General features: G+C 41.4%; 1 protein-coding gene across 2 annotated transcripts in view; it reads left to right on the forward strand.

Annotated features, from left to right (window-relative positions):
• The window catches only part of hhat (hedgehog acyltransferase), a 99,116-nt gene that overhangs the window by 48,549 nt on the left and 28,648 nt on the right, over positions 1 to 21,919 (forward strand). For both annotated transcript variants that reach the window (XM_020495354.2, XM_020495355.2), the window contains exons 9-10: positions 5,067 to 5,102; positions 19,121 to 19,322. In XM_020495354.2, the coding sequence (XP_020350943.1) occupies positions 5,067 to 5,102; positions 19,121 to 19,322 (238 nt within the window). The remainder of the gene's footprint in view (positions 1 to 5,066; positions 5,103 to 19,120; positions 19,323 to 21,919) is intronic.

Raw genomic sequence — 21,919 nt, forward strand, 5'->3', positions numbered from 1 at the left:
AACTTTGAAAATACATAGGCCCTTAAGTTATTTATCCTCAAATGTTATGTAATCTACAAATCTCACATTAGCTTGTAGAACTAATGAAATTAATCGTAGAGGTCTAGTAACTTATTCTATAGGTATTTTTTGCTTGTCTCTTTATATTCATAAACCCTAGAGGCTATGTAGCTTCTTATCTCTATGCAGTCGTTTAAATTTTTCTTTACAGTTGAGTTGCCCTGCTCGTGTCAGTATACACTAACTTTAAAGCGCAACTTCCCCTAAAAACCAACTTCTCATTTAGAAACAGTTGAGTCCGAAACATTTATTCTGTCATAATATACTACAAAGTGTAAAAAGGATCATTTTGGTCACAAAGTCAGTCTCATCCAAAAGTTTTGTGAGACTTATTGTTTGTGACTGCATCACAATGTAAAGGAAGGTTGGGTTTGTTTCAATCCTACCCACAGCTGGCAGCACACGAGTAATCATCAATTCGTAGTGCAGCTGCATGTGACCCGGTCATAATGCCTGTGGTAAATTTGGATTGACTATGGATATCCTTATGGGGCTAGTTAATAAGAATATTTCATTCATTCAGATCTAGGATGTGTTATTTTAGTCTTCCCTTTATTTTTTTGAGCAGTGTATTATCGAATAGATATTTGAAAAACAACTTGAGGATTGATTATAAAAAACGTTTGCCATGTTTCTGTCGATTATTATGGATATAATTTGGATTTTTTTTCGGCGTTGTCGTGACCGCTATTTCCGGTGGATTTCTGAACATAACGTGACAAACAAACGGAGGTATTTTGGGTATAAAAATAATCTTTATGGAACAAAAGGAACATTTGCTGTCTAACTACTAGGAGTCTCGTCAGTGAAAACATCCGAAGATCATCAAAGGTAAACGGTTAATTTGATTGCTTTTCTGATTCTCGTGACCAAGCTTCTTGCTGCTAGCTGGACATGATGCTATGCTAGGCTATCGATAAACTTACACAAACGCTTGTCTTGCTATCGCTGTAAAGCATCATTTCACAATCTGAGACGACAGGGTGATTAACAAAAGGCTAAGCTGTGTTTCGCTATATTTCACTTGTGATTTCATGAATATGAATATTTTCTAGTAAGATTATTTGACCGTTGCGCTATGCTAATTAGTGTAGGTGCTGACAATTCTCCCGGATGGGTAGTTCCAAGAGGTTAACACAGGTGTGAGTATTGACGAGAACAAGGCTGGAGATCACTCTGTCATGCTGATTGAGTTCGAAAAACAGACTGGAAGCTTCAAAAGGATGGTGGTGCTTTCAATCATTGTTCTTCCTCTGTCAACCATGGTTACCTGCAAGGACACGCATGCAGTCATCATTGCTTTACACAAAAAGGGCTTCACAGGCAAGGATATTGCTGCCAGAAAGATTGCACCTAAATCAACCATTTATCGGATCATCAAGAACTTCAAGGAGAGCGGTTCAATTGTTGTGAAGAAGGCTTCAGGGTACCCAAGAAAGTCCAGGAAGCGCCAGGACCATCTCCTAAAGTTGATTCAGCTGCGGGATCGGGGCACCACCAGTACAGAGCTTACTCAGGAATGGCAGCAGGCAGGTGTAAGTGCATCTGCACGTACAGTGAGGCGAAGACTTTTGGAGGATGGCCGTGTGTCAAGAAGGGCAGCAACGAACTCACTTCTATCCTGGAAAAACATCAGGGACAAACTGATATTGGGGCAAAAGGTACAGGGATTGGACTGCTGAGGATTGGGGTAAAGTCATTTTCTCTGAATCCCCTTTCCGGTTGTTTGGGGCATCCGGAAAAAAGCTTGTCTGAAGAAGATGAGCGCTACCATCAGTCCTGAGACCATTCATATGTGGGGTTGCTTCTGGGAGTGGGCTCACTCACAATTTTGCCTAAGAACACAGCCATGAATAAAGAATGGTACCAACACATCCTCCGAGAGCAACTTCTCCCAACCATCCAGGAACCATTTGGTGACGAAAAATGCCTTTTCCAGCATGATGGAGCACCTTGCCATAAGGCACAAGTGATAACTAAGTGGCTTGGGGAACAAAACATCGATATTTTGGGTCCATGGCCAGGAAACTCCCCAGACCTTAATCCCATATGAGAACTTGTGGTCAATCCTCAAGAGGCGGGTGGACAAACAAAAACCCACAAATTCTGACAAACTCCAAGCATGCCCTCAGTCAGGATGTGGCCCAGAAGTTAATTGACAGCATGCCAGGGCATATTGCAGAGGTCTTGTAAAAGAAGGGTCAAAACTGCAAATATTGACTCTGCATCAACTTCTTGTAATTGTCAATAAAAACCTTTTACACTTATGAAATGTTTGTAATTATACTTCAGTACTCCATAGTAACATCTGACAAAAATATCTAAAGACACTGAAGCAGAAAATTTTGTGGAAATTAATATTTGTCAGTCTCAAAACAATTGGCCACGACTGTAAATCGAACTGTAACCTTAGCAAGCATTTGCTTATTAACAGACAGTTTGTTGATAGTATGACTATCTGTAGTGCATCTACAAATCTGGACTATCCAAATAAAGTGTGAGAATTTGTTTAAAGTGGGCTTTAAGGAGTGTCTGTTGAATGACATGACATGGTTTTTATGCCAGTGGGACCAGAAGACTGCTATTGGTTGTTCACTGTGAGATAACAGTAGTAATATTGAGTCCATAACCGAGAGGTAGGGATTATCTAGATTGCCTCAGGGCAGTCACACTAACATCAAACAGACTACTGGATTCACTTTCAACTGGCTCCAACTGTGTGTGTGTGCTTGTGACTGGGCCAGTGTGAGTCACGAGTCAAGCACGCCTCACATATCTATGAATGTTTGATGTGTGTCAGACTGACACTAGATACAATCCTATTGAGTTGCACCCTCTCCTGCTGAACATCCGGTCCTAATGGCCTGATACTCAGGACTCTATTGTCCCTCTAACCACTTTGACATCAATGCAATTGAAAATCACATCAAGCACTTATCAAAACAGTATTTGGTAGTTATTAGGATCCCCATTCACTGCTGCAAAAGCAGCAGCTACTTTTCCTGGAGTCCACATGAAACATGACCTAATACATAGTACAGAACATTATTAGTCAAGGACTGGAATACATTTTAAATGTCACACAGCCTACATATTATTACATTCACACTATCTAGGTCTAATACATAGTACATAACAGTATCAGTCTCTTCAGTCCCCTTTATGCAGTGTTGTTTTATCTGTTTTTTGAACTGTTTATTGCTAGCTTGAGTTACCTGAGGTGGCAGAGAGTTCCATGTAGTCATGGCTCTATTTAATACTGTGCATTTCCCAGCCTCTGTTCTGGACCTGGGGACTGAAGAGACCTCTGGTTGCATGTGTTGTGTGTCTGAACTGTTTGCCAACTGCTTGAACAGACATTTCGGTACCTTCAACACATCAACACGTCGCACAAAGACCAATAGTGTTGCAGTCGATCTCTCCTCAACTTTGAGCCAGGAGAGACACATGCATTTTATTGACACTTTTCTTCCGTGTGCATCTAAGTGCAATACGAGCTGCTTTGTTCTGGACCAACTGCAATTGCTGCACATGACCACACAGCTGGGTAGTAGTCCAGGTGCGACAAAACTAAGGCCTGTAGAACCTGTCTGATCAACTGAGATGTTTGAAGTAGCCTCAAAACTGCTCGGCGGGAAATCACGCGGCCTCCATTCGCTATTCGAGTGCACAAAGATGACGTCTTTTTTCACCGTTCCTGCATATTTGATAATGGGCCAGTCTAAATTGAAACAAATGTTACATATTAGTGAAGACCATATTAAATTGGGAATAGTCTGATGGGTGAAAATATGATAACTTGATTCGAGAACAGCTGTGCAGCCTGAGGCAAGGAACAGAGCGCAAGCTTTTTTTTGCTACTTTCTCAAAAGATTTTTATAATTCACAGCTAAAGTTGCCAAATAAGTCTAAATCCAGCATATCGCACCTGTTTCAAATGATCACATTTAAGCTCAACATGCCACTTCATATGCACACTCTCTCCATAATGGAAATAATATCCTTTCTATTTTATTCAGCCAAGTTCAGTTATTTTCTTCTTGCTATAAAATCATATAAAATATAATGACAAGGGACTTAGAAGCAAGAACAAGCCTACAACCTATGGCACAGAGCATAGCCAGATAGCATAGGCCTGCATTAGGCCAACTCATATTTTGTTCTTCTGAAATACATGTAATTCATATTATGTTTCTTTAGACCTGACTAAAATAAATAATGGATTTATTGTGATGGTGTATATTAAATTATTTATTAGACTTTTTTTAAATGTAGATGTTCCAAAGGTGAGCATCAGTGGCTTGTATGTGTGGAGGCCTGGAGATGCTAAACATGTTTGTTAGATAATGATCAATTACCGTGAGACCGGCAGTCTTTTGCATGACAACGGGCAGACAAAATTTCATAACCGCCACAGTCCAAGACACACAAGACACACAATACATGTATCAAGACATAAAAATCCTTCTTTAACCAGTCTCCTCCCCTTCATCTAAACTGATTTTGAAGTTGATTTAGCAAGTGACATCAATAAGGGATCATAGCTTTCACCTGGCCAGTCTGTCATGGAAAGAGCAGGTGTTCTTAATGTTTTGTATACTCAGTGTAGCGTGAAAAACCAAATAATATGGAACGTTGAGCCTTCATTCGTCCCTATTTTAATTTTCAGAAAAATCATATTAAACACCAAGAAATCCTCCATTCAAATTGTTTTTGAAATTTTGGCTTTGGACTAAATCTACAGAAATATGAAATGCTGGGGCAAAATACTGCCATGATCCCAACTTTCTCTTCTTTCACTGTGCACCTGTTGAAACAGAAACATGTAGGACTGTGGAGACAAAGGGAAAAATAACAACAAAACATCTGTTTTGTTATGTCATTGGTAGTTGTGTACTTTCATTTCCATCAATTGACAGACATGGTAACCACATTTGGTAAAATGTGTATATCAAAGATTTCACCACCTTCCTATCTCCTTAATGTAAATATTTATTGTTTTCCAGACACTTTGACGTCGGGCTGTATCACTGGCTCATCAGGTAAGACTCAAATTTTCAACATTTTCTAAAAATGTGAATGATAATTTTAAATAGGAAAACCTATATAGACAAATTAAGAGCAATTGTGTTAGAAATGCTATACCAAAGGATGACATTCGCGTAGACATTTGATACCACATGATTGAAGTACAGTTGAAGTCGGAAGTTTACATACACTTAGATTGGAGTCATTAAAACTCGGTTTTTCAACCACTCCACAAATTTCTTGTTAATTAACAAACTATAGTTATGGCAAGTCGGTTAGGACATCTACTTTGTTCATGACACAAGTAATTTTTCCAAAAATTGTTTACAAACAGATTAATTCACTGTATCACAATTCCAGTGGGTCAGAAGTTAACTTAGTGTATGTAGACTGTGCCTTTAAACAGCTTGAAAATTCCAGAAAATGATGTCAAGGCTTTAGGAGCTACTGATAGGCAAATTAACATAATTTGAGTCAATTGGAGGTGTACCTGTGGATGTATTTCAATGCCTCCCATCAAACTCAGTGCCTCTTTGCTTGACATCATGGGAAAATCAAAAGAAATAAGCCAAGACCTCAAAACAAAATTGTAGACCTCCACAAGTCTGGTTCATCCTTGGGAGCAATTTCCAAATGCCTGAAGGTACCACGTTCATCTGTACAAACAATAGTATGCAAGTATAAACACCATGGGACCGCGTATACCAGTCAGGAAGGAGACACGTTCTGTTTCCTAGAGATGAATGTACTTTGGTAAGAAAAGTGCAAATCAATCCCAGAACAACGGCAAATGACCTTCTGAAGATGCTGGAGGAACCAAAAGTATTTATATCCACAGTAAAAAAAAGAGTCCTATATCGACAACCTGAAGGCCGCTCAGCATGGAAGAAGCCACTGCTCCAAAACCGCCATATAAAAGCCAGACTATGGTTTGCAACTGCACATGTGGACAAAGATCGTACTTTTTGGCGGGATGTCCTCTGGTCTGTTGGAACAAAAATAGAACTGTTTGGCCATAATGACCATCATTATGTTTGGAGGAAAAAGGGGGAGGCTTGCAAGCCGAAGAACACCATCCCAACCATGAAGCACGGGGCTCCCAGCATCATGTTGTGGGGGTGCTTTACTGCAGGAGGGACTGGTGCACTTCACAAAATAGATGGCATCATGAGGGAGGACTATTATGTTGATATATTGAAGCAACATCTCAAGACATCAGTCAGGAAGTTTAAGCTTGGTCGCAAATGGGTCTTCCAAATGGACAATGACCCCAAGCATACTTCCAAAGTTCTGGCAAAATGTGTGGGCAGAACTGAAAAAGCGTATGCGTGCAAGGAGGCCTACAAACCTGACTCAGTTACACCAGCTCTGTCAGGAGGAATGGGCCAAAATTCACCCAACTTATTGTGGGAAGCTTGTGGAAGGCTACCTGAAACATTTGACCCAAGATAAGCAATTTAAAGGCAATGCTACTGAATACTAATTGAGTGTATGTAAAAATCTGACCCACTGGGAATGTGATGAAAGAAATAAAAGCTGAAATGAATCATCCTCTCAACTATATTATTCTGACATTTCACATTCTTAAAAGAAAGTGGTGATGTTAACTGACCTGAGACGTAATTTTTCCTTGGATTAAATGTCAGGAATTGTGTGAAACTGAGTTTTAAATGAATTTGGTGTATGTGTATGTAAACTTCCGACTTCAACTGTATGTGTAGAAATTTGTTACCACAAGATTGGAAAAATGCAACACAATGGAAATATATGGTTTTGATGCCTTCCTGCAACATCAGCATGTTTCAAATTAACATGGGTGGGGAAAAGTGAATTTGAAAAACTGTGGTCTGAAATGAAAGTGTATTTCTTTCAAGCCTTTTAAATTTATTAGGGGTTCAAGCAGCAAAACTGGGTGAAATCCTATTGTATTTGTTGGCCTTCATTATTTCGTTTCTCCGTGGATGTGGTGAAAAAATTAAAATTCCCATAAGGCCTAGGAGAATGCAACTTGGCATGATGGTAAAGGCCCATGGGCTACACCCTCTCATGCAATGCCATGCTAATTGGCCAGATGGTAGCACTATAACAAGCAATTGAAAGTGCAATCTTTGAAAGGTCCTTCACCCCGTTTGATATATATATATATAATATATATACACATAGAATCTATAGACCAAGGTCTCTCATCACAATATTTTCTAAGTTAGCATCTCAAATAACATGGCCGCTACATGGCCGCTACTGACCAATAAACATTCACGTGGGCATGGTCTGGCACATAAACACGCATAAATCACACACAGATATTTGTATTGTAACAAGATTTGATACACATGTTCCAAACACTGTCAAGACAACATATGCAAGCACATTCTGATGGACCATGTGGTGGCGCTGTATCAGGCACATATTGGGAGGCAGAGTAGCCTAGTGGTTAGAGCGTTGGACTAGTAACCGGAAGGTTGCAAGTTCAAACCCCCGAGCTGACAAGGTACAAATCTGTCGTTCTGCCCCTGAACAGGCAGTTAACCCACTGTTCCTAGGCTGTCATTGCAAATAAGAATTTGTTCTTAACTGACTTGCCAAGTTAAATAAAGGTAAAATAAAATAAAATAAATTGATCTGTTTGACTGAGTGATTATGGTTGGCACGCATGCTCGGGATGAGTGTAGCTAACCTGTAGAGTATGGTTCAGTTTGGTCGCATGGTGGCGCTGTTGGGCAAAAATAAGTATTGGAAAATATTGTGTTTGCATTGTGTGTGAGAACTGCGGGGCTCAGAGTAGAACCTGTAAAACAATAATAACCAACCTGTGTTCAACTAGTATCTCGGTTTTTGTGGATTGTCCTTTCCTACTTGTCCCTAATGTTCAGAGAGGAAGCGGTACATAAACCAAGTGAAGTTAACAAAGTGTACCTTGAAAGTATATATATATATATATATATATATTTTTTTTTTTTTTTAAATATATTTTTTTAAATATTAACTACCTCAGATACTGTACAATTATTTTATTTTGTTACCTTAAACTGCAGTTTCTGTGGGTGCTCGGCTTGGTTCGAAAAGATTCAAACACATACCTTAATTACATGAGATAAATTTTCACAATCAATGTGCTGAATCAGTGGGAAGCTTTTTTTCCCCCTCACAACAAAAGCAGCATAGAAATATGGTGTTTGAGTTCCTCTATTAAATATGTGTCCTGGTACATTTGGGAAGCGCTGTTTGTACTCCCTGTGAGCACATTCATTGTTGAATATTCAAGAGCTCAGTAAAATTCCCTGTACAAAAACACACGTCATTACTACCTACATAGGCTTGTGCCAATGTGGATCTCCAGCAAACAAAAGATGTTTGATCCACTGCTGTATTTGCATGTATTCATTATTACGCTGTGTATTGCCATCACAGGTGAACCACTTGTGTGGCATATTTTTTTATTTTATTTTGCTTTGTTTGAAAAATGCTCATCTCTTTGAATATGCGCATATAAAACACATGCATAATGAATCTGTGTTAATTTCTACTTTTAGTTTTTCTGTGTTTTTAATGATGGACAATAAGCTCTGAATGTGTTAGTTTGGGCTCTGTGCTCGGTCTGGTGATTGCATTTGGAAAAAGGTTCCTCACCTTGGGTTACCACACCATCTTTCTCAGGTCAGTCACCTACCATAATGTCCCCAGTGAAGAGATCCATCAACCTAAACTTGAAGGGCCAGGTTCCCGGACCAAGATAAAGGCTAGTCCTGGACTAACCTATATATTTTCAATTGGCGGTCTCAATTGAAATTTTATTTTTACAGCAGGAATAGACCTATTCTGTGTTTTCCTGCCAAATTCAATCTAAACCAGTGACTAGAGAGAAAGCATTATTGTGCTCTAAGAATGCAGTCATGGTCTCTGCCATTACATACAATGCTTTGAATTATATACTGAACGAAAATATAAATGCAAGTGTTGGTTGGTTTCATGAGCTGAAATAAAAGATCCCAGAAATGTTTAATTCACAGAAAAAGCTTATTTCTCTGATTTTGTGCACAAATGTTTTTACATCCCAATTAGTGAGCGTTTCTCCTTTACCAAGATAATCCATCCATCCTGACAGGTGTGGTATATCAAGAAGCTGATTAAACTGCATGATCATTACATAGGTGCACCTTGTGCTGGGGACAATAAAAGGTCACTCTAAAACACAATGCCACATATGTCTCAAGTTGAGAGGGAGCATGCAATTGTCATGCTGACTGCAGGAATGTCCACTAGAGCTGTTGCCAGAGAATGTAATGTTAATTTCTCTACCATAAGCCGCCTCACATCGTTTTAGAGAATTTGGCAGTATGTCCAACTGGCCTCACAACGTCTAATGCCAGCCTAGGACCTCCACATCCGGCTTATTCACTTGCGGGATCGTCTGAGACCAGCCACCCGGTCAGCTGATGAAACTGTGGGTTTACCAACTGAAGAATTTCTGCACAAATTGTCAGAAACCGTCTAAGGCAAGCTCATCTGCATGCTCGTCTTCCTCACCTGGGTCTTGACCTGACTGCAGTTCGGTGTCGTAACCGACTTCAGTGGGAAAATGCTCACCTTCTATGGCCACTGACACGCTGGAGAAGTGTGATCTTAATGGATGTATCCCGGTTTCAACTCTACCGGGCAGATGGCAGAAAGCGTGTATGGCATGGTGTTGTGTGGACGAGCGGTTTGCTGATGTCAACGTTGTGAACAGAGTGCCCCGTGGTGGCAGTGGGGTTATCGTATGGGCAAGCATAAACTACGGACAACAAACAATTGGATTTTATCGATGTCAATTTGAATACACAGAGATACCGTGACGAGATCCTGAGGCCCATTGTCATGCAATACATCTGCCTCCATCATGTTTCAGTGTGATAATGCACAGCACCATGTTGCAAGGATCTGTACACAATTCCTGGAAGCTGAAAATGTCCCAGTTCTTCCACGGCCTGCAAACTCATGGAATGCTCTGGATTGACGTGTACAGCAGCGTGTTCCAGTTCCCGCCAATATCCAGAAACTGCGCACAACCATTGAAGAGTAGAACAACATTCCACAGGCCACAATCAAAAGCCTGATCAACTCTATGCGAAGGAGATGTGTCGTGCTGCATGGGACAAATGGTGGTCATACCAGATACTGACTGGTTTTCTGATCTACGCCCCTAATTGTTTTTTAAATCTGTGACGAACAGATACAGATCTCTATTCCCAGTCATGTAAAATCCCTAGATTAGGGCCTAATGAATTTATTTCAATTGACTGATTTCCTTATATGAACTTGTAACATTTTTGAAATTGTTGCACGTTTATATTTTTGTTCAACGTATAATTCCTACAGTTGAAGTCGGACGTTTACAGACACCTTAGCCAAATACATTTCAACTCAGTTTTTCACAATTCCTGACATTTAATCCAAGTAAAAAGTCCCTGTTTTAGGTCAGTTAGGATCACCACTTTATTTTAAGAATGTGAAATGTCCGAATAATAATAGAGATGTATTTCAGCTTTTATTTCTTTCATCACATTCCCAGTGGGTCAGAAGTTTGCATACACTCAATTAGTAATTGGTAGCATTGCCTTTTAAATTGTTAAACTTGGATCAAATGTTTAGGGTAGCCTTCCACAAGCTTCCCACAATAAGTTGGGTGAATTTTGGCCCATTCTTCCTGACAGAGCTGGTGTATGTTTGTATGTCCTTCCTCGCACACGCTTTTTCAGTTCTGCCCACAAATATTCTATAGGATTGAGGTCAGGGCTTTGTGATGGCCACTCCAATACCTTGACTTTGTTTTTCTTTAGCCATTTTGCCACAACTTTGGAAGTATGCTTGGGGTCATTGTCCATTTGGAAGACCCATTTGCGACCAAGCTTTAACTTCCTGACTGATGTCTTGAGATGTTGCTTCAATATATCCACATAATAGTCCTCCCTCATGATGCCATCTATTTTGTGAAGTGCACCAGTCCCTCCTGCAGCAAAGCACCCCCACAGCATGATACTGCCACCCCCGTGCTTCACGGTTGGGATGATGTTCTTCAGCTTGCAAGCCTCCCCCTTTTTCCTCCAAACATAACGATGGTCATTATGGCCAAACAGTTCTATTTTTGTTTCATCAGCCCAGAGGACATTACGCCAAAAAGTACGATCTCTGTCCCCATGTGCAGTTACAAACTGTAGTCTGGCTTTTTTATGGCGGTTTTGGAGGCTTTTCCTTGAGCCATGGCATCATTTTCTGGCATTTTCCAAACTGTTGAAAGGCACAGTCAACTTAGTGTATGTAAACTTCTGACCCACTGGAATTGTGATACAATGAATTATAAATTAAAACTGTCTGTAAACAATGGTTGGAAAAAGTAATTGTGTGATGCACAAAGAAGATGTCGTAACCGACTTACCAAACTAGTTTGTTAACAAGACATTTGTGGAGTGGTTGAAAATCGAGTTTTAATGACTCCAACCTAAGTGTATGTAAACTTCCGACTTCAACTGTATAGATAAAATGCTTTGAACACTTGTAATAACACTATATAAAAGCTATCCATGACCATCATTTATTATCCATATCCATGTTATAATGGAATTTAGGGACCCTTCAGCTCTGAACACTGATACAATGTCCATCTGTAGCGGTTTCCCTATCTTCCTCAAAGGTTTCTTCTGATGAAATGTTTTCTGATTGTGATGCTCGGCTCACCGTCGTCGACACCAAATTATATGCACAATGCCCACGTCCCCAGCTCGCCAAAGTGGTGCTGAAGTAGTTCTAATGCAGTTTTAAATCCGTTTCAATTGTCTAGCATCCCTGCATGTGTTAAAGGTCCTGTTCCACAGCTCTCTTAAGGCATTCAAATGGCTGTCTTCTCTCCCACGTAGGCTGCCTTGTTGCATTGTCGCCATCGTCTCCACTCATACACCACTATAAGGCTTCATCAGCTCTCTTATTGCTACAATCTGTGATTCGATTATCAGTGGGTATACTGGATATTATACATTTTAAAGACAAAAAATGAATGTACCAATCAGACTGTACCTTTTTAATGTTGTCGCCATGCAAATAGCCTCAGCCCACCTGAAGGAGCTTGGAAAGCTTGGAACACGTGATGGGGTGTTTAAACCAGTGCACACACAGCCGCTAAACAAGACTCAATAAAATGAAGGGACAGAACACTTTATAGATCTAATTGCCTTATTAAAGGCGGTTGATTTAAGTGCTATTACACATTTCGGAACATGCTAACCTTGGTGACAAAGCTTGCCAGGTAAATGCACTCTCTTTTTGTGATGTATTTTATTGCGGTGCATTTCAAAGGAAAATGCTGCCGTTTGTATTTAGGAAGGCCCCAAAATGCAGGCTCATCATTCAGATGCAGATTTTTCCACTGCAGCTGTCCAGCGCACACACACACACTCCCCAGCAGACTGTCAGTTAAGCCGCAGAACGCTAGCTAACTTTCTGATATAGCAGCACAGTGAGATAGTAGGGGACCTGAGTTCAAATACTATTTGAAATAATTTCAAAATGACCTAGACTGCCTGGAGTGCCAGACGGGCATGGCTTTCCACTTGAGACTTTGCACTTGATTCCAATGCAACGGATAAGCTTAGTCAAGCTCAGCTAAAGCATTTGAAATTGTTTATTTTAACACAGGTCTAAGCAGCAGCACGGTGAGATACTAGCGAGGGCCCCAGGGGACACATACACAGACCATACAGAGCTCTAGTAATAATAACAGGTCAAATCCCTTGACCATCTGAAATAGTGGTTGTTATTCACACTGGTTACGTACCAAATGGCACCCAATTCCCTATTTAGTGCACTACTCTTGACCAGGGCCCATAGGACCTCGTAGGAACCAGTCTCCTTAACCAGGGATGTATATCTAGAGATGTGACATTTCAATTGACGTTTAACGTTAAGATGAAGGGGAAATACATTACTGAAGGGGTTACTACATTCAGTGTTTTCCCCCCTATCTGTTTATTACTGCTTTTGTGTATTTAGCAGGGCTGTCCACATACTTTTGTATATATAGTGTATATATAGTGTATAGTATATAGTGTATAGTGTATTTGGGAAGTTTTAAGTCAATGGGGCTGAATACTTTGAATGCAATGTATAAACTATATAAAAAAAAGTATGTGGACAGCCCTTCAAATTAGTGGATTCGGCTATTTCAGTCACAGCAGTTGCTGACAGGTATATACAATTGAGCACACAGCCATGCAATCTCCATAGACAAACATTGGCAGTAGAATGGCCTTACTAAAGAGCTCAGTGACTTTCAACGTGGCACCGTCATAGGATGCCACCTTTCCAACTAGTCAGTTCGTCAAATTTCTGCCCTGCTAGTCCTTCCCTGGTCAACTGTAAGTGCTGTTATTGTGAAGTGGAAATGTGTAGGAGTGACAACTGCTCAGTCGCAAAGTGATAGGACAATTAAGCTCACAGAATGGTACCGAAGCACAAAAAAGTGTCTGTTCTCGGTTCTAAACTGCCTCTGGACGCAACATCAGCACAATAACTTTTCGTCGGGATTCATGAAATGAGTTTCCATGGCTGAGCAGCCGCACACAAGCCTAAGATCACAATGCCAAGAGTCAGCTTGAGTTGTGTAAAGCTCGCCATCATTGGACTTTTGGGGCAGTGGAAACACGTTTTGTGGAGTGATGAATCACGCTTAACCATCTGGCAGTCCGACAGACAAATCTGATTTTGGCCTGACTGAATGTTCGATCTAGGCCCCTTAGTTCGAATGAAGGGAAATCTTAACGCTACAGCATACAATGACATTGTAGACAATTCTGTGCTTCAAACTTTGTGGCAATAGTTTGGGGAAGGCCCTTTCCTGTTTCAGCATGACAATGCCCCCATGCACAAAGGGAGGTCCATACACAAATTGTTTGTCGAGATCTGTGTGGAAGAACTTGACTGGCCTGCATAGAACCCTTATCTCAACTCCATTGAACACCTTTTGGATGAATTGTAACACCGACTGCGAGCCAGGCCTAATCGCACAACATCAGTGCCTGACCTCATGTATGCTCTTGTTGCTGAATGGAAGTAAGTCTCTGCAGCAATATTCCAACATCTAGTGGAAAGCCTTCCCAGAAGAGTGGATGCTGTTATAGCAGCAAAGGGGGGATCAACTCCATATTAATGCCCATGATTTTGGAATGAGCTGTTCGATGAGCAAGTGTCCACGTACTTTTGGTCATGTAGTGCATCTACTGCTGTACATATCATTCTTAGTATTTCTTGTCTAAGTTTATCTGGTGTAGATGCATATAGATTGTATTTGGATTACTGGTACAGTGCTATTTGGGTTGTTAATTAGATTATTTGTGTTTTTAAAATAATGTGTTCATTTTTGGTTATTTGTCGACTGGTTTGACATTTTTCTGCGTTGTTTGGAGCTAGTAGCAAGCATTTCGCTGCACCCTCTATAACATCTGCTAAACTATGTACGCAACCAATACACTTTTGAGTCCAGGGTCCAGAGTTAGCTCTGTCTTGACCCCATTGGTTGATGAGCGCAAGCGAATTACTGTTGTTCAAGCTGATGGTGACCAAAATGTACAAAAAAGGCTTGCTTCCCAAACACACAATCCAAGAAACGTGGGCAGGCCTCTCTGGCTTAGAAGTTCTCACGCTGCCCTCACCTGCAGTAACTCTAATAGCCCACCACTGTGCTCAATCAACACTTAACAAGACCTCCTGGCAGAGCACAGCACCTGATCCGGTTGCTGCTGCCACCTGGGGCTGGAGTTTTGGAAGTGATAGTGTAGTGTCTAATTGTGCTCTTAAGAACTCAACTACCAAACTATTCCATAACAATATGCATGGCAACAATAGCAAACAATGTGTCTGGGGCACAATTTGATTCAACAGTGAACAAACAGGATGATTGACAGAGTATAGATCTAACAATACAGCGAGTGTTGCTCTGGTAAGAACAGTGAGTGTCTCTGAAAGTGGGAGGTCTAATCTTTTTTTAGGGCTGTGTTGGGAGATTGGGTGCAATCAGGTGTTGCTGTGTTACATTGAGTGTATGTGTAAAAGCTGTGGTATAATCTGTGTTCACAATAGGAGGGCGTGATGTAAGATTTGGTGCCTGGTCGACCGCTGTCTCCCTTAGGGATTAGTGAGACGCCACAGGAGCAGAGTGGATGACAACAGGCAGCCTCCCAAACACAGTCGTTTTAATTGTTTAAGTGACACAGAGGAGATGACAAATCCACCCCCACACGCTCGAGAAAAGAAAAGCACACTTTCTAGTCTACGTTGGTGATATGTTTCTATGTTTATAGGCTAGATTTTGTTATGCTATTCTAATCTCAAACCGTTTTCTCAACTGCTCTCACTCTCTTTCCCTCTCCTTTCTTTAAGAGGCTCTCGGTAGCTTTACGTCTGTTTCCCTCATCCTATGGTTAGGTCTGCATCAGCTGATTGCAAAACAAACACATACAAAGAAAATGCTGTTATGTTTTTAGCAATCCAGGCACCTGCCTGTTCTCCTGTTTGATTCAAACACCTGTGAGTCTTGTTATCCTGTCTCTGTTGTGTGGCCTTGAATTTCCAATAATTACTTTTTCATGAAGGCTACCCAGTACTGTTTCTATGAAGAAGAAATGGAACCATACTGAATGTCAAGCTCTGCTAGTCCGGTTCAGACTGGCAATGAAATACAGACGTAGAAAAACAAAGATTTGTGTGGGAGAACAAGAAGCTCTGCTCTGTGTTACCACTCGTCATACTTACACAACCGGTCGGTTACCCCTCGTCTTACCCCAGAGACTGTATAGCCGTAGAACATCTGACAAATCCCTCCTTTCCAATTTAGAGGTTTATCATTCATTGTAGTGGGTGTCTCTCTGCAGGCAAAGAGGTAGGGCTTTGTTTTTATGAAACACATTCATCACAGTGTAATTGTCTCTGCATCCCTGGTCTCGTTATGCACAAGATGTTCTTACTGTTTGGCTGATGAGTGTAGATTGATGAGTGTGGATGTTGCATTTACATTGAAATGGCAGATTTCAATGTACTGTACTATTTTAAATTAGATGTCCAGATATGTGGCCCTAAATCTAGTCCATCATTAGGAACCAGGAAACAACCACATGTTTTTGTTATTTTTTTCCTGCCCAATAACCGCAAATAACTTTTAGATTGTATTACCTGTCAGAATATGTGAAAACAGCTGGAGCGAAGCAAGGAGTGGAGCATGCCCAATTTGACAGGAGTGAGTTCCCCAAAGGCTGGAGCTTTGGCCTTCTCGCCCACTCCAATTTCGCTCCATAGCGTTCCAGTAGCGCTCACTTCACGAGCTCAGGGCATGCCCGGCCCAGCATGCATTTGTAATCTACTTGTGTGCTGCTATAGCCCCTTGCTTTAGCTACTGTCATGAAGTTCGCTAAATATTTTCATAAAGAAACTGATAAAACACACAGGTGAAAAATCAAGGTGACTTACAAAGATGAGGAGGACCAAGAGCAAGATGTCATGTCCACAACTAAAGAATCGTTGTGGAATCTGAAAAGACAGGTATCCCGAAAGCATGATGGTGTAACGTTACTTAGTACGTGCACATGCTAAAAGAAAGAAGGTGGGTAGCTAGCTAAGTCTGTCATTGTAGCAAAGTATTTATAAACAAAAAATCAGATATCTTATAAGTTTTGTGCATTTTCATTATATTATCTATACAATATCATACCATCATTGATTTTGGAGCAAGGCAGGGTAGCCTAGTGGTTAGAGCATTGGACGAGTAACCGACAGGTTGCAAGTTTGACTCCCCGAGCTGACACGGTACAAATCTGTCGTCCTGCCCCTGAACAAGGCAGTTAACCCACTGTTCCTAGGCCATCATTGAAAATATGAATTTGTTCTTAACTGACTTGCCTAGTAAAATAAAGGTAAAACACATTTAAAAAATTAGCCCGATAGGCCTGGCATATTACCTCTTTCGGGGAGCTTTCCGCTTTGGGTTTTCTCCACAGCTGGCCTGCTCTCCAGGCCACCATCTTATGAGCCTGAAGCCACAGACTCTGGCCAAACTCATGTTAAAAAAAAATGTAGATGGATCCTAATAAGGCGTTTCCTTTTAAAATGTGTAATGAATTCTTAGTAAGTCACAGCCTATGTGCAATTTTTTAGACTATAATGATTTGATTCAACGGGATGTTGTTTAAATGCTGAGCGCTTGATGTCCCTGCCAGCCTAGTGTGTCGCAAATGCATCACAATGTATTTGATTTGGAGGCTATAGCCTTGACATACAGTGGCAAGAAAGTATATGAACCCTTTGGAATGACCTGGATTTCTACATAAATTGATCATCAAATTTGATCTGATATTCATCTAAGTCACAACATTAGACAAATATAGTGTGCTTAAACTAATAAAACACAAATTATTGTATTTTTCTTGTCTATATTGAATACATAATTTAAACATTCACAGTATAGGTTGTGAAAAGTATGTGAACCCCTAGGCTAATGACTTGGAGTCAAATCAATGAGATGAGATTGGAGATGTTGATTAGAGCTGCGTTGCCCTATAAAAAACACTCACAAAATTTGAGTTTGCTATTCATAAGAAGCATTGCCTGATGTGAACCACGCATCGAACAAAAGAGATCTTAGAGGACCGAAGATTAAGAATTGTTGACTAGCTGGTGCGCGATGAGACAAGGATATCCCTACCGGCCAAGCCCTCCCTAACCCGGATGACGCTAGGCCAATTTTGCGTCGCCCCACGGACCTGTCGGTCGCGGCCGGTTACGACAGAGCCTGGGCGCGAACCCAGGGTCTCTGGTGGCACAGCTGGCGCTGCAGTACAGAGCCCTTAACCACTGCAGTGAATTATAAGTGAAATAATCAGTCTGTAAACAATTGTTCGAAAAATTACGTGTCATGCACAAAGTAGATGTCCTAACCGACTTGCCAAAACTATAGTTTGTTAACAAGAAATGTATGGAGTGGTTGAAAAACTAGTTAAGAACTCCAACCTAAGTGTTGGTAAACTTCCGACTTGAACTGTTTCTTGCCTCTGTAATTTAAATAATCTAGCCTAAATTATTCATTTTCGTTCCTTCTTGGCTACCGTCTGGCTCCTGACCTATTTAGTGTTTATGTGCTGTTTAATACGATATGTAGCCTATTTGAAATAATGATATGTAGCCTATTTGAAATAATGAGCCCTTTTCCTGTTGTTTATTAAAATACTTTTCATGCAAATCTTATGGTTTGGTTTCAATTCTTCAAAACCAAATGGTAGGTCCAGGTAGTCACAAAAATATAATGACAAAATATATAAACGCAACATGAAACAATTTCAAAGATTTTAGTAAAATCGGTTGTGAGGCAAATTTCTCTTTGAGGAATGAACATTAAATTATCTGGCAACAGCTCTGGTGGACATTCCTGCAGTCTGCATGCAAATTTCACGCTCCCTCAACTTGAGACATCTGTGGCGTTGTGTGACGAAACTGCACATTTTAGAATGGCCTTTTATGGTCCCCAGTACAAGGTGCACCTGTGTAATGATCATGCTGTTTAAACAGCTTCTTGATATGCCACACCTGGCAGGTGAATGGATTATCTTGGAAAAGGAGAAATGCTCATTAACAGGGATGTAAACCCATTTTAAATAAATAAGCTTTTTGTGCGTATGGAACATTTCTGGGATATTTTATTTCAGCTCATGAAACATGGGACCAACACTTTACATGTTGTGTACTTTTGTTCAGGGTAGATGGATGTTGGTTAAATTGTGATTTTAATGAATGGAGCGAATTTGCAGCTGCATTTATTTTTTGAGTGAGTAGCTGTTTTTAGCGGAGCGGCTGGAAAGGATGTGGAGCGCTGGGGCTCTATGAGTGATGAGTGGGATTTCCAACCTGATCAACTGCACTAACATACTCTGTTACCTGGTAGCCCTGTGTTTTGTGTATAATGTCTTTCTGAAGTCCATGCTACCCGTGGTTGCTGACTTTGTCGCCCTCCCTGTCCCAGGTACATTTACATCCCATTAGGAGGTTCTCACCACGGGCTGCTGTGGAAGATGCTGTCCACGGCTCTGGCATTTGGCTTTGTATGTTTCTGGCATGGAGGACATGACTACCTACAGTACTGGGCTCTGATGAACTGGGTCGGGGTGCTGGTGGAGAATGGAGTGACCATCCTCATCTCTTCTCCCCTCTTCTATCCATCTATTGTAAGTCACTGAAGTCTTTACTCACCTTAGCCCTCATCTACCCCTCTATTGTTTGTGAGAACACATGATTGATTGAATTAATGAATGAATGTCACAGGTTTTGCAAACGTGTGCGGAAATGGACTGAACCTATTGATTTGCTGGACATTGCCTTAACTTGTGTCTGTAGAACCGTCCCAACAATTTGTTTCTGAATTACAAACTGTTCCTCTCAGGCTCTTTGAAATGCATCTGGTCTTTCCATGTGGGTAGGGTTGATAGTGTCTGTGTGTGGGTGTTGGTGTCTGTCTGTGTTGGTGTCTGTCTGTATACAGTATGTTTAAACAAACTGCTCTAAGTTGACTGATTTACAGCAAAGCCATAAAAACGATGTGGGAGGACTTATCAGCTCAACCCACACACACACACACACAACGTGATTAGTCGAGCCTGGGTCTGTTGGCTGACTCTTCATCACACTGGAAGGGCAGGGAAGCTGAGGCCTGGACCCTCTCCCTTCTTTCTTTCGCTCCATCTCTGCCTCTCTCTTTTGCTTTCGCTCTGGGAGAACCTTGAATCCTCATGTCCTCTTTTGAAAAAGGTTCAAGGTAATCGATGAGAGAAAACGTGGAAATAAATATACTTCTATGAAAGGAGACTACTCTAGCATGTCCTCAGGCAAATGAGGCTTACAGAGTTTGAATCCCAAAATACATGTGTAAAGTGGTAAAAAGAAATTGGTTGGTTTTGCTAGACAAAAGGATAAGTAGCTTTTATCCTTCCAAACAGCTCTTTCAAAGGGGGTGTGGTGGATTTTAAAACTCTTCCATGGTAGGATACATCTGAGCATCCTACACTGGAGAAGGCAATTTAGGAGATGAGCAAACTCCTCTGTTCACTTATTAACAAATTGACACTCTTACATATGGCAACTACTTATCGGTTCTCTTTGTCAGTCAACTTCAGTACAACATACTATGGGGGAGTCGCACACTAGCGACTTCAGTTAAAGGATCTACAATCACGCCTGTCAAAGCCAATGAAATCTGCGCCTCTCTGGAAGCCCTGCCTTACACAGGTGATTGGCGTGAGGCTCGGATTAATTCATCAAATTATTCCCTTCACCCCTGTGTGACCCAAAACGATTCACGCTACTAAAACAAACAATTTGAACACAAGACTGTCTTACGTTGCGCCAAATAAACTGTCCCTTAGTGGTAGAGCATGGCCGCCCCCTGGACATTGTGGGCTGAAGTTTGTGTGGTTGTTATAGAGTCTCCTAATCACAAACTATTAGTTATTCTTCAAATTGCTTGGCCTGCCTATAGCAATAGTTAAAATAACTAACGGGACCAAAACAATGAAAGCTAACAAGCCGGGTTCGGGTTTGCAACCATGCCCCAATGAATTAAAAGATACTCACATTGGATGTCTTGTATGTCTCTGCTCGGTGCGTATTCAGGCTGCCCTCTCTCAAATCTGTTAGTTTGGGAGACTAGGGGACGACTGGCACTGTTCTTTAGTGGGCTTGGTGTTTCCGATAGTGACTTCCTCTCCCGGGTGCCAGTACCTCGGCTGAGTCTGTGTTGTGGGACGAGGAGATGGTTTGGGTCATTGGTCTGGTCTAATGTCCCCTGGTTCCTGTGTTGTGCTCTGTCAACGGTTACGGTAGGCTACTCTGAGAGAGGTATCCCCCCCACTGCTTGTGTCTGCCTTGGTTAGGCCCTGCTTGCCTCTCTTCAATTCCTGGAGTTGGAGGGAATAGAGAGGGTGAGGCGTTTTGTTTACGGAAAATGGGGTACTATGTCAGCCATTGCTGGAGCCCTCTGTGCCCATAAGGGGGCTGGGCTTCATGCAGGCTATACAGTCTCATGGAAGCGCAATGTGTGTTGGAAGCTTGTCCATGTTTAATTCCCCTCTGGAACCCTGCAATTCATTGGTATAATCTGGTTGTTGGTTAGCGGACTCAAGCAGGGTTGGACATGACCATGCTATTATCCAACACACAGTCTCTGTGGTTCATATGAACTCTGAAATGAGCTGTCTTTCTCCAGCTCACCGCTTTTCATTCCTGGGGGAATTGGATTCAATTACGAATCGCCCATGTCTGTTAGCACAGAAGGGGTTTGTTTTTCAGAGCTGTCTGTCCCATTCCCAGCTAGGCTACAAGGCGCTTTGTCGCCAGTACCTATGACTGCTCGGTAGGGTAACCTTCATGATCATTTTTTTTTCTTCCATGGGTCTATTTTTAATGTTGCGGTTCAGTGCTGGGTGCCAGCTAGTTACCGTATTGCATCTTACCGCCTTAACCGAGTGAGGCTCATTGTGACAACAGTACCCCCAGGTGGTACTGCCTATCGGGGTTTTCATTGATCACCGAAGCCCTTGTACCGAGAGTGGGCCAGGCTTTAAGCAAACTCAGGAGTTCCACAGTGTTCGAAGATGTCAAAAGTGTTGTCTCCCACATGTGAGTTCGATGAAAAGTGTCCCTTCTCGATGTTCAGACACACGGTTGTCAAGAATAGTGGAAATGGAAGAAGAAACAATATTTCCCAGTCCACATCAGGGTTCCATCAGGGTACAGGGTACAATTTCTTGTATCCTCCACACTTCTGCAG

The sequence above is a fragment of the Oncorhynchus kisutch genome, linkage group LG11 (assembly GCF_002021735.2).
Source record: "Oncorhynchus kisutch isolate 150728-3 linkage group LG11, Okis_V2, whole genome shotgun sequence".
NCBI classification, from domain to species: Eukaryota; Metazoa; Chordata; class Actinopteri; order Salmoniformes; family Salmonidae; genus Oncorhynchus; species Oncorhynchus kisutch.